Here is a 13,070-nt window from a genome sequence, read left to right as displayed (position 1 = left end):
TGGTATTCTACCGTATGGTATGGTATGGTATGGTATTCTACCGTATGGTATGGTATGGTATGGTATCCTACCGTATGGTATGGTATGGTATGGTTTGGTGTGGTATGGTATGGTGTCATATGTGACCGAAGCCAGATAAAGTTCCTGCAAGTCGCCATTCCGGTGGTTGAGAAAAACGGATACAAAGTTGTTTTCTTCAAAATGATCATTTTTCGTTTTTTCTCATTTTATGCAAGTCCGACATTTAAACTACTCATTCGATGAAAAAAGTTACACAAATGTGATATTTAAAAGCGTTAATGTTGTGTTTTAAAATGCCCTCTTTTCGTAGTTTCTGCGGGGAGATTGGGGGGAGGGGAAAGCGAAACTGCTGGGTGATAATTGGCCACTCAGCCTGCCATTGTTCCCAGTTTCGCCCATTGAGATGGACAATAACAAACACTGCATGGCTCAAACTCCAACTCCCGTCAGCATGTAACTACAGCTGTTTCTAGTCATCACCTTTATCAGCAAGCCTCAAGATGCGCCCTGCAGCGAAGAAAAGTAGAAGAGACTATGAAGAAGCAGCAAGAATTATCAACAGACTTGGGATGACTTCAGGATCACTCGACAGTGAAAGTTTGATGAAGGCAGATTTCCTATGGGAATATTTTGATGAGCGTCACCAGTCCCATTCAGAAGCTTGGTTTGGGTGGACTTTATGTAAATGTGGCTCTATTGTTCACGCCCATTACCTGGCCTGCCTGAAGGTAGGAAAAGTCCTGAAACTTTGAACCTGGTTTTCTCAGAGCAAACAGGCACTAGAAGTTAACATTCAAATGAGCATATCTTTGTAAAATATGCTCAGATTAAGGTGTATGATGCATCATTTGAAAGCTTGGAATCTATGCTTTCATAATGTATAAAAAACTCAAAAATGAACTCGAACAACTTGCAGGAGTTTTTACCAGCTTTGGTCACATATGGTATGGTATGGTATGGATGGTATCATATAGTATGTAATGGTAAACTGGTATGGTATGGTATGGTATGTATAGTATCATTTAGTATGTAATGGTTTGATATGGTATGGTTTCATACAGTATAGCATGGTATGGTTTCGTATGGTATGGTATCATATGAAATGGCACAGTATTATATGGTTTTTATATGGTATGGCATGGCATTGCATGGCATGGTATGCCATGGTGTCAAATGATTTGGATCTTACTGTATGGTTTATTATGGTATGGTATGGCATGGCATGGTATGGCATCATATTGCACCGTATGGTATTCTTTTATATTGTTTGTTATGGTATGGTGTCTTATTCTATTTTATGGTATCATATGGTATCATAATGCGTTTTGAGGAACCCTTTGATTCCCGCTTAAAGCTGAAAAAAATTAGTAGATCAGTTACTGAAGAAATCATAAGAGTCCATGACTGATTATGTTTTTCAATCAGGGTTAATGTTGGAATATCTTTCTTTCATTGTGACTAATCTCCCCATTTTGAAATTACACTATTTTGCATTTTAAGCTTTTCTTGTTTCATTTTGGATTTGTGTCTTAAATCAAGGTTAATTAACTTTCTGTTTGGATACAGATCTGCTTTCATTTTGACAGACAAACCAAGAACTTTACCATGAAAACAAAGAACTTGTTCTGGATTGAAAAGGAGATAAGGGAACAGTCAATAGGGGAATGTTTGATGACACAAGATGCTCATGACTTTTGACTTGTCTTCTGAGCTGTCTTTGAATATTTTTTGTGTGAAATAAGACATTGAGTTGCAGCAATGAGCTCAATTTTAAGAAATGAACTAATCATAGGCCTTAGTTAATTGCAATTACTGCATTAATGTTGACAGCCCTATCAGAAGAGCGTCCTATCAGCATGTGATATATTGTTTGGAGCTTTTGATGCTTTTTTATTTATTGAAATGTTTGGATTCATGTGATTGAACTTGATGTAACACTGAACTTCTAGACAGCAGATCCCCTTTACATCTCTTATTCATCCCTTCTATTATGAAGATGTTTCATCTTGACTTTGTGTGAGAAGTTGATAATGAAAGAAATTGTGGAAATCAGTTCACGGCCTCCCCCACTAAATCTGCAGACATAGCCCATTATATGGCTGTTTTTCCTCCACCCTACCCACTTTTCTCTGGCTTAAACTAATTTTTCACTTGGCTCTATGCCCAGCAGTTACTTTGGTCATGACGCGTCCCATTAAGTCAGCGTGTCTCCTTGGTGGGTAGCAACATGCCGGTGAAAGGAGTCGATTTTGTTTTGGTTGGCAGAGACATTGATGTGAGACACATCCTGTTGGTTGGCTTGTCATCACAAAGTCTCATGTTTAGTTGATTTTTAAAAGGTAGATATTCTCTTTGGTCTGGCAACATTAAATACAAAAGGGGATGAAAGGAAGAAAAACATTTCCTCTTTGTTGCATTTTCTTTCAGTGAAACACTTTGCATTTGTTCACACTTTAAAGCCCTCCTGGGTTTCCCACATCTGGTCCATTCTTTTTTAACTGAACTAACTGAGCATTTATTTAGTCTATTGTCATCCATTAAAAAGAAACAGGCCTGCGACAAAGCTTTATTATTGAGGCATTCACAAACATGTAGTACATGTGATAATGTCATTCAACACTAGCATTTCATATTACCACATCATGCCAGCTCAAATTGGTGTGAAGTAAAAGCTGACCAAAGGAAGCAATTTCAATATTGTAGGTATCATTCCAATCTGATATTCTGCTCTGTAAAAGGAGGTTGGGTATTTTTCTAGTCCTTTGTATTAGTAGGAAAGCTCACTGGTACACAGCTGTTCTTAATAACCATCATTAGAGCAAACCAAATCACATGTGCAGTGATTCTAGAGTTGCAGCTCACCCTTCATCCATTCACTTCCTCATCTTAAAATATCTCTCACTTGCTAAAGATTGTCTTACATGCTTCTGTATTTGTACAGTTTAGTCAGTTGTTCCAATAGTATTGGAAACGACCCAGTCTAAAGTACATCGTGTCAAATATCACTCATCTTGAATTCAAATGGATCTTTGCTGCTCTCTCTCTGTTTTGCTTATGGCAGTTGTTGGTTGAAATATGACTGAAGATCTGTAGCTCTTTTTATGCTTTGGTCTTTTTTCCATACTGTTTTTCTTACAGAGATGCCATTTTTTTTAACAATGCTCTGTGGTACATCTGCCACAAAGAGTTTAGGCATGGCAGTACAGATGTGTTGCCTATTTCCAGTCGATTCATTCGTCATTTTTCTGCCTAGACACGTTAAATGAGCTCGCCTTCTCATTTAGCACTCAAAGCCTGAAGCTAGCAGGTTCCTGTATTGAGGACACAGAAAAACAACTGCACCTTGTACTAAGTTGCACTCTTATCATGATGTGTTAAGAGTCCAGTTTTCTGATAAATGCCATAAGAGTACATCTCTGTTTCCAGCAGCAGCACCACTGTCTGTGTGTGTGAAGATGCTCCTAAAAATGACGACAGCGCTCATAATAATGGTTTGGGCCTTGTAAATCAAACAACGAACCAGTCAGAAAAAGGACTGGCTATCCAGGTGCTCTCAGCCACAAAGAGCAAGTTTCACCTCTGTACACACCGTACCGTACAGACTTACCTCTAACTTTGTCCTTTCAAAAACAAACGGGTCAAACTACCTTCATGAATATTGAATCATAAAATTTCTCCAAGCCATTACCAATTCACTGAAATATTTCAGGGTCTTTTCTTTGTTAAATATTGCAACTGCATTCAGGGAGTGTAATCATTGAGAGCATCTGAAACCTCCTCCTCTCCCTCCTCTTCACTTAATAATTCAGCAACAAGCATAGCCTCTGTGGGCATTCACTGTGAAAGGGAGCGTGTGACCTCCAGCACAGCAGCAGGTGGTATTCTGCAAGAGGCTGCAGCGTGCAGAAATTAACTTAGCCCTCTCTTTTATGCTATTTATAGTGGACATATGCCAGGGGTTGAGGATATTTGAAATATCACAGTACACATTGATCTCAGTTCAAAAGGAAACTTGTATTGAAAAATATGTTAGAAAGAGGAGATGGTCTATTTGACTTTTAAGATCAACTCCTACATGTTTCAGTTTAAGGTTTTCAATTTAAATTAAAGTTGAAAAAATCTTTATTCTAAAGCAATAGTAGGCTACATGATCAAGTTACATTCTGGATTTAATATGCTGCAAAATAAAATGTGTTTATCCTACCAACATTTTAGTTCTTGTATAGAGATATTTCTTCAGAAAGTTTTAAGCTATCCCTTGAAATTTTCTGGAAAACAATGTCTGCCTCCATGAAGGTTGAATAACTTTTAAAATAAGCTCTATTATGCTTTATACATTAATCCTGAAGTGATCAAGATTACAGAAATTGAATCAGAGCCAGTAAGGGGCAAAACAAGTGACACTGACCCAGTTATGCCGTTAATCTTATAAAAGCAGTTGCTTTCATAAGTGACAGAAGGAGGACTACATGGAGCTGCAACACTGCAGCATTTTTTCAATCTTAAAAAGCCAACAAATGCAAATCAAGGTGAGCACTGTGTGCACTCATCAAATATCTGCAGAATTTAAAATGAAAAGACCTTTCAAACAGGAGACATTTTGACCTGCCGTTGCAGGAAAACCAAAGGTGGAACTAATAACATCAATGGTGGCTTTAGTGCCGTTATTACACTCTTGTTTCAAAAGTCAGTGTGTCTCCAATGGAAAGGGCAGGCAGAATAGAGCCAATGACAATAAAAATACCAGAACAATAAAGATACTTTTCAATAAGATTCTCATCAGGGCACAAAAGGGCCACGCAGGAGTATAAAAACAAAGTTTTACCCTATTTTTCAGTCCATTGTGGGAATTTTATAATTAAGTACTAAAAGTTTAAGTTCTTTTTTTCTGTTGACTGTTATTGCAAACCTTCTCTAAATTCTGTTAATTGTTGATGTTGGCTTCGTTTGTTTATGTCCAGAAAAACACGTTGTCTGTTTCAGCAGGAAACTCAGATCTGATTAATCCAATACTAGTAGCAATTAATTGATCGTGAGGAGAAGGCAGGAGAGTAATCCCATTTGTTAAATGACTGCTGTATCTCTGTTTTAGATTACGATGTCTGGTGAAGCAACTGGAGAGGGGAGAGGCTTCGCTCACTGACCTCAAGAAAAACCTGGAGTATGCAGCGTCGGTGCTCGAATCTGTTTACATCGAGGAGACGAGGTAAGGAAACAGGAGCGCTACGTAGTGGAACAAGTACAGACATGGTTCATTTATTCTGAACACCAACGCAGCAATGACAGAGGCCACACTTGGGAAAATGGATGGCTATCATTAGTATAGCAATTGACCTGTGCTGGAGTTCTTATTTTGTGTCAACAGTTTCGTCTCCCTGTTGGTTACAAAGTCTCACAGCATCATGATGGATGATGGACCAAATGTATAACTTCTATAATGGAGCTAATGTTTTCCTAACTCAGCATTAGTCTCAATCAAGTTGTTTAGCAACTCAGCTACAGCTACATTTTTTTTTAACCAAAATATTGTTAATTATTATTTTAAGAAATTTAAATCTTCAGTTGAGATACACATTGTCAAACAACACATGAGACAAATTAAAGTTAGTCCTGGTCATTTTTTCTGCCTGTGTGAAGAATCCAGTTGCTGGACGGTTCGAGTACAGTAGTGGGTCAAGAAGAAGGACTTTGGTGTTTTCTGTACTACTAATGTTAAAAGCAAGGGCTTACAATCAATGAAGCCTAATTACCTTTACCTGTGACCCCCAAAATCGAATGGGATCCCCTGGGTCTCGTGGTTAACCCTACCTTAACCCTACTGCTACTTCTGCATATGAGGATTTTTTTTCAGGGTGTTATTGCTACTTTTTGTGAAACACACTGTAATGAGTTCAAAAAAACGTAGGAAGGAGTGCTTCTAAAGCCCAATAAAAAGTTTGTTTGAGTTGCTGTTTGGAAAAGGGATTCATAAAGTTGATAACAAACAGGAAAAAATCCTCCAAGGCACTCTCTGTAAGCATTAAAATGCCTTTATAATCATGGTCATGTGTAGACCTTAAAAACACACTTCAACGCGTTTTGGCATCAAGCCTTCATTAAGAAGTCAAACAAACCACACCTCAATGAGTGTTTAACTGACTGTGTATCAATTAATAAATCTAATTTATGTAAGAAGCACATTAGAAAATAGCAACAGCTGCTCAAAATAATGTAAAAGAGCACAAAAGAACTATGTGTGCTTGCGAGCATGAATGCTTGTGTTTAAGGTAAATTATATTGATTGAAATATCTAATACAAGCCACCTATATCTAACCTGACACGCCAGATGGATTTGTTTCACACATCCATCTGGAAATTCTTCAATACTAAGTGTCTGGGAAAGGGCAGGGGATTTGAAAAAAATGTAGCCGCGCCCGAGGTGCACGTGTGTAGCCACCGAGGAATAACGCAAACCATGGCGACTATAGACATGTCAGTACACGACTTTTGTCGTTTTTGAAAAGAAAAAACTCACTGCTGTTTTTTGTTCTTCTTTTAATGAAGAAATGCCATCAAGTTCTGATAAAACTGGCGCTTTAGCAGCATCCACGCTAATCTCTTCTGCCATGATTGCATCGGCCTCTTGTTGCTGCTTGTTTACGTCACGACTCTGCCGCACCTGAAAGTACTGCCCTTGTCGCTGATTGGTGCTGTCACTTTTTAACCGGGCCCATATTGATGGGAGGTTGGTTGGAAGCTTTGCAAGATGGATTTGCCATTGAGAAACAAAGAAACAGGCGTATCTATCTGCTTTGCAAGGTTAACCTATATGTGGTTATGAAACAGACTAAAATTGAAATTGATTAAGTAAATACAGCCTTTACAAGCACATTAGAACACCAGGTATAAGACTTATTACTGCAAAACCTCAAATGTAAGCCCCTCCTCATTTAAGGTCTAGTCCCTTATAAGGTGGAACAACTTTGAAAAATATCTGTGATTATTTTGACTCATACAGCAAATCCAAAAAAGCACACAAAACAAAGATGACAATACCATGCGAGGGGTTATATCAGTGTATCCCATCACAAAGATTATTATTTATTGTTTTCAATTTAATTTAGTTTTTCTTTTCATGTTGACACCCATCCCAAATAAAGACAGGGTAATTTCATAGACTGAAGTTACTAAAAGCCTGAAATATTAATTGAATCTTTACAGTATTTTATCGTAGCCATTTTGAATCCGTTATCTGCTGCCACAGTGTTCATGAAAACCTTTTGTAGCATGCTGCAGAAGCAGCCTTTGTTTACATTATCCTCTAAAAGTCTGACAGTGAGTGGGAGTTAGCAGCTTTTAAGGAGAAAGGATAAGATGTCTTTGTTAAAACATGTGTGAAGAGGACAGGATGAATAAAAAGGAACAATGTTGTCCTTTACCCACAGGTGTAGCTGAAATTGAATAACATGAGAATTCCTCTCAATAGCTTTCAGAGAAATACCTCAGTGCCTCTTACATAGTGTTTGATGTGGAATTATGGGTGTTTTTTCTGATCTACTCATGCTTCAGTTTTGTTAAAACATTGGTTACCTGGGTAGAGCACAAAGATTGGTGTAATTGCAAATCAACATTGCTAGGTTTGGTTAAGGTCAGGGAACATATTAGGTCAATTCACGTCAGCGGTCGAATGCAAGTCCAGAATCAGAGATATGAGCAGGCTTATGGAATTATATAAACCTCTCATCATCTAGATCCCAGTAGATTAGGGGCGGCAATGGCATGACCACTCCAGGATGGAGGATGATGAACTATCCAGTGCAGAATCCATGTAGCAGCGTGATTATCAGTAGGATGTGAATGCTTTCTCTCTGTCGTAAGAACTTGTATTCAGTGCAGAGGCTGGGGACCAACAGGCTTTGCTCTTGATCCCCTGAACATGTCAACACAGCAGGGTAGCTGCACAGAATTATATCACACAATTGGATTCAAAATACTCCCGTTATGGTGTTCCAAGAGACTGGGACATTTTTATCTTACATAACAGGTGATATTATTTGATGGACAGTGCTGGGATTTGAATTTGATCCCTTGTAAAAGTAGAGTTAGGATAAATAACAATCTTAGTAAGCCTTAAGTCTCTATATCCCTCTGTGTTAGAGCCTTTTGATTCTTTTCTTTGTGTCCGTCTTTAAAGTTTCAAATGTCTTTCTTTCAGGCGTTTGGTTGACACAGAAGATGAGCTCAGTGACATCCAGTCGGAGTCGGTACCCTCAGAAGTGCGGGACTGGCTGGCCTCCACCTTCACACGGCAGATGGGGCTGATGCTGCGACGCAATGAGGAGAAACCTCGCTTCCGCAGCATCGTCCACGCTGTCCAGGCTGGCATATTTGTAGAGAGGTAAACCTGTGTGTGTGAGATGCACAGGCACTGATCCACATCCAGGCAAGCTGCCAGTGATGTTAAATAATTCAAAGGGACTGTCACCTTTATCTTTCCTCCACTGAGGCTCTATCTATCAATGGTCAAAATAAACAAGTGTACCCTGGAGCAACTCAAAGCAATGCTTTCACCACCTTTAGCTCAGTCTGCAGCCACAAAAGGATATTCACTGTGATCCTGCACATTTCGGTGTAAAGTAGCTTTTACAGAATGGACATTCAGCCTAAAAAAATGTTGTAAAGTGTTTGGATTTAGATTCTCTGACATGTGAAGTATAAATTTCATTAGATTTTAGCTTGTTTAAAATCTTGAGACTTGAAGCTTCCTTTTTTGTGTAGTAATCAAAATGAATTTCCAAAATCTCTGTATATTTGCCCAAAAGAGCAGAGCTGCAACACATAAGTGATTTATTAATAACAAGGTTGAAACACAAGAAATCTGCTCTGATAAGATTTTCCTGGTGAAATTAACGCTGATACCCCCTTTACAAGCTGCAAAGGCAACCAAATCTATCTGCACAAAAGCTGCCTATTTCTCAAAATTTTTTCTATTATTTATTTAGGAAATGTTGCAACCAATTCACAGAGAAATAGTTGAGTATTTACAGAGGGCAAAAAAGGTCTGCAGAAAGTGATTTCACATCTACATCATCTACATAGCTGTTCTAAAAAGCATTTTTCTCTCAATATCCCTGTTTTTTTCTCCTACTGTGCATCTTCAGCCTAAAAACAATATATACACTCTATTACTGAAGGATGTATAATCACAATTGTTATATTTGAATGCACAGAGTGAGTTTTATATATGTCTTCTTTCCACCAGTGAAAAAAAGAGCAAATTAAAGCAAGAGGTAGAAAAATAGCACTATTTATAGCACACATTATACACATATTCATACATGAACTTGAATGTGGGCTACCTCCATACTAGTTGGTTTGTTGATCTAGAGAGAAGTGGTTGTGGCTAATGTTTATGTGAAACTCATCTTGACCATATTGATCAATTTGTAAACAAAATGACTAGCACGTTTTTTTCCAGAATATAGTTTAAATTTATGAGTGAACACTGGAGTGATTTGGGATTCATAAGATGTGATTTTATTTTGGTCCAGGTAACCTCATTGTTAAACTGATACAACAGTGGGCATCTCTCAAATTTGTATGAACATCTGTCTACTGAAGTCAATCAAACTTAGGAGAGAAGACAATTAAAAACTCTACAGCATCAAACAGTTTCACAGGAGGTGATGGCAACTGTTGACAACATTGCTCAGAACAGCCCCCCATGATCAGCGGTGGTATTGCTATGTTCGGTCTGTATCCATAAACTTTGAGTGAAAGGACAAGAAACAGGCAACATGAACCCAGAGTGCAGACAAAGAAATCTATCCGTATCCATATGCATTTCTAACACAGAGCATAAATGAGCCTTTAGTAATGTGAGCTCTGCCGGCAGATGCTGTCGTAGTTTAGGAGTGGTGGAGCTTGTTGATGGATAAAACTCATAACGATCCTGATCACCAAAAGTGTAAAAAACAATTCTCCACCAAAAAAAAACATGGCTTTTAGGTTAGTCCTTTGCTCCTCTATGCTGTCCAGATCTGATAAAAACTGTTGCTAAAGCTACATCAGAGAAAATCACTTATATACCGGCTTACAGATCAACTAAATCCTGCTTGTAACTATAGCAAACTCATTGGTCTGGAGAAGTGTGAAAACATCTTTTCTACCAAGAAAAGCTTTCAGTGTGGTTCTTTGCTCTTGTTTTAAAAAAGAATGGTGCTCCAGTTCTGATAAAACCTCAGCTATACTGTAGCTACATCCAAGCTGATTGACAGCCATTACTACAAGTACCATTACAACTTAATCCCACCATTAACTACCATCTCGTTCTCCTTTAAGGACACTGATTGGTCTCATCTGTTCTCAGATTTGGCACATTCAGACTTGAGTTTTGCAAAATGGATCTACCTGATGACAGACATTGAATTTGCCCAATTCATCTGCTTTGCAAGGTTAAACCAAAACCAGCTCCTTTTAAAAATTCAATCCGTAGGAAAAATGTGTTCATTTAAGCCTTTCTGACTCACTTACCTGAGTTGACCATGTGTCTTCACAGCCTCGGCAAGCCTGGCTAAGCACAATCATTCAGAGAGTTGCAAACAGCAGCCCTCTCCAAGGCTGTGCTTTATCACACAGTCACATACAACATGCATTTGTTCAAACCAATAAGCCTCAAAGATGTGAGCTATAATCTGTCTTAATCTGTGGTTGTAGAGTCTGTTTTTCATATATTCACAATGAAGGAAGACTGAGAGGAGGATGGAAATGAAAAGGTGGAACAGTGATAAAGCACAATGTGCACAGCATTTTTAATTAAAATGCTGTGCTTTTCATACAGAATGACTGATCAGTTATTTTTGTTGCATTATCTCGAGGCATTGTAAGAGATGTGCTTTTAAAAGACAGGTATTTTGTTTTGAAAATTACTGATTTTTTAGCACTGCATGACAACTTACAAACACTCAGGACATGGGCAATTACACAGCTGGTTTTGCAGTTTGCCAAAAAATCTTCCTTATTCTCTCCTTCATTTCTGCAAAGCTTCAATCCTTTTCCATACTGGAAAAAAAACAGACTTGAAGGTGATAAAGTCTTCCCTAAACTTAACCTTTCCCACACAATTTCATACTGAGTGTGTTGTTTTGAAGGCTTAAACAGGTCCTTGGTGGGTGTTCTTCCAGGCTGTGGCGTAGTAACCTCTGGTGTTAGTGCTCAGCGGTGTTCTTCATTTGATGTTTTTATCTCATCCAAACAGGATGTACCGACGCACCTCCAATATGGTGGGACTCAGCTACCCCCCGTCTGTCATATCTGTGCTTAAGGTATTAACATGTGCACGTGTCCACACACTCACAGAAATATAAAATAACAGCTTTGAACACATGAGCACACACTGTTGTCAGAGAATATACCAGCAGTACCATCAATATATAATCCTTTTCTTTTTTTATAATTTTCATTTAAGAAAACAAACAATACGGGCAAACAAAAACCTATTTTCATGTATATTTCCAATACTTTTCCATTTTCATACAGAAACAGAAACTATGGGTATCATCTTTACTCAACACAGTCTCCAGCATGTCTGTTGTGCAGATAAAATGTGTGTGATAAAATCTTATTATGGTCTGCTGTAAGTTACATTTATAATGTCAGTCCCTTTTTTTTAAGATGTTTCGGTTTTATGGTTTTTGGTTTTTGGTTTTTGGTTCGCTTTTTCAGTGTGAATGAATCTTTCTTGTGGTCACTAATCCTTGATATGGGCCCATAGCCAACCTTTGAAACCACTTATCCTTTTTTATTCATTTTGAAATTAAAATTTTAATGCTGCCTTGGTAGCACAACACAGATCTTGCAGAAGCTGGTTTTACCGTTAGATGGTTCTAGATAGCTAGTGTTTATATTAGTTTTTACACTGCAAAGGCAAAACAAGGCAAGTCCTACATTTGGACAAATTTAGCATTTAAAAATGAGTGTAACTTTATTAGCCTGTACTGTGCACAACTTTTAGGCAGGTTCAGGCCCAAAATTGAGGCTGAAGTAAGGCGTAGATATGGTGAGTAAGCTGCCTGAGGTCACCATCAGGCATGAATGAGGATTGACCCAACACCAGTCGTGCCCTGAATGGTTTAACCAGGGAGATGGAAAATAATTTGCTGAAAAATAAGTCCACAACTTTAGGGTGGAGTAAGGGATGGATGTGGTGAGTAAGCCTGGCCTAAGGTACTGTCTGGGCAGGCAGTAGAGTTGCCATGAGCCCCTGGACATGCTGTGGATTTCCCAAGGGCGAGAAAACGCAGCATTTTCCAGACGTATTACCAGCTGTGGAAAGCCCGGACAAAAGAGATGCCGTTGGGCTTGACTTTGACACACATGTGTCACCATGTGTCAAGCCTGACTATGACCATCCTTAACCCCCTCTCCAGTCCCAGGTTGTGCTACCATGGGTCCTGTGATGAATCCTTATCACCCTACATGCCAAAATCTTAAGTACATGACTTCATGACATCCATGGTTGCTACTGGACACATCTTCAGTGATGATTGGCCTTGTGTTTTATTGCGTTCTTTAATGTTTCAAATTTTTATTTTATAGCAATATAACACGTTTTTTGCTTTATGAATAAATTTGGATTGGATCGGACTGCATGATCCTGAAATCACTGGATGTTTCCAGTCACCTTCCTCCATTTGACCCAGCTGGAGCTAATCAGACCCTAGCATGCATCCAGATGGCCACCTAAGCTGAATCTGTGCCTCTCCTCTTTTAGCTAAAGACATCTCTAGGATTTCTCTGCCACACTGATACTGCAAAGGGAAGCTAAGAAGCTATTTTGAGTGAGGAAAGTGGAGGAAAATCAAGGAAATATCCCTGTCCTTCACTCCTGACTCCTTGTCATCCACGTCTTTCCTTGTTCCACACCCATGTCAACACCAGCTGCTGCGAGGAAAATAGGAACAACAACGGGGCAACAATTCTGTGCTGCATCACTTGCATGCTGACAGAGTTCCATGAGAGGAATCAGTGTCATCAAGCTGATTTTGTCACAGATGCTGGCTTGCGCTAC

The 13,070-nt window shown here is 38.8% G+C and overlaps 1 protein-coding gene across 1 annotated transcript in view; it reads left to right on the top strand.

Annotated features, from left to right (window-relative positions):
- Positions 1 to 13,070, top strand: part of pde1cb (phosphodiesterase 1C, calmodulin-dependent b) — a 126,329-nt gene that overhangs the window by 78,219 nt on the left and 35,040 nt on the right. Inside the window, exons 3-5 of the mRNA XM_041804273.1 lie at positions 5,114 to 5,227; positions 8,217 to 8,399; positions 11,259 to 11,325. Of these exons, the coding sequence (XP_041660207.1) occupies positions 5,114 to 5,227; positions 8,217 to 8,399; positions 11,259 to 11,325 (364 nt within the window). The remainder of the gene's footprint in view (positions 1 to 5,113; positions 5,228 to 8,216; positions 8,400 to 11,258; positions 11,326 to 13,070) is intronic.

Source organism: Cheilinus undulatus, linkage group 13 (genome assembly GCF_018320785.1).
Source record: "Cheilinus undulatus linkage group 13, ASM1832078v1, whole genome shotgun sequence".
Taxonomy (NCBI): domain Eukaryota; kingdom Metazoa; phylum Chordata; class Actinopteri; order Labriformes; family Labridae; genus Cheilinus; species Cheilinus undulatus.
Note: the sequence above shows the minus strand (reverse complement) of the source record. Positions and strands in the feature narration are given on the sequence as shown.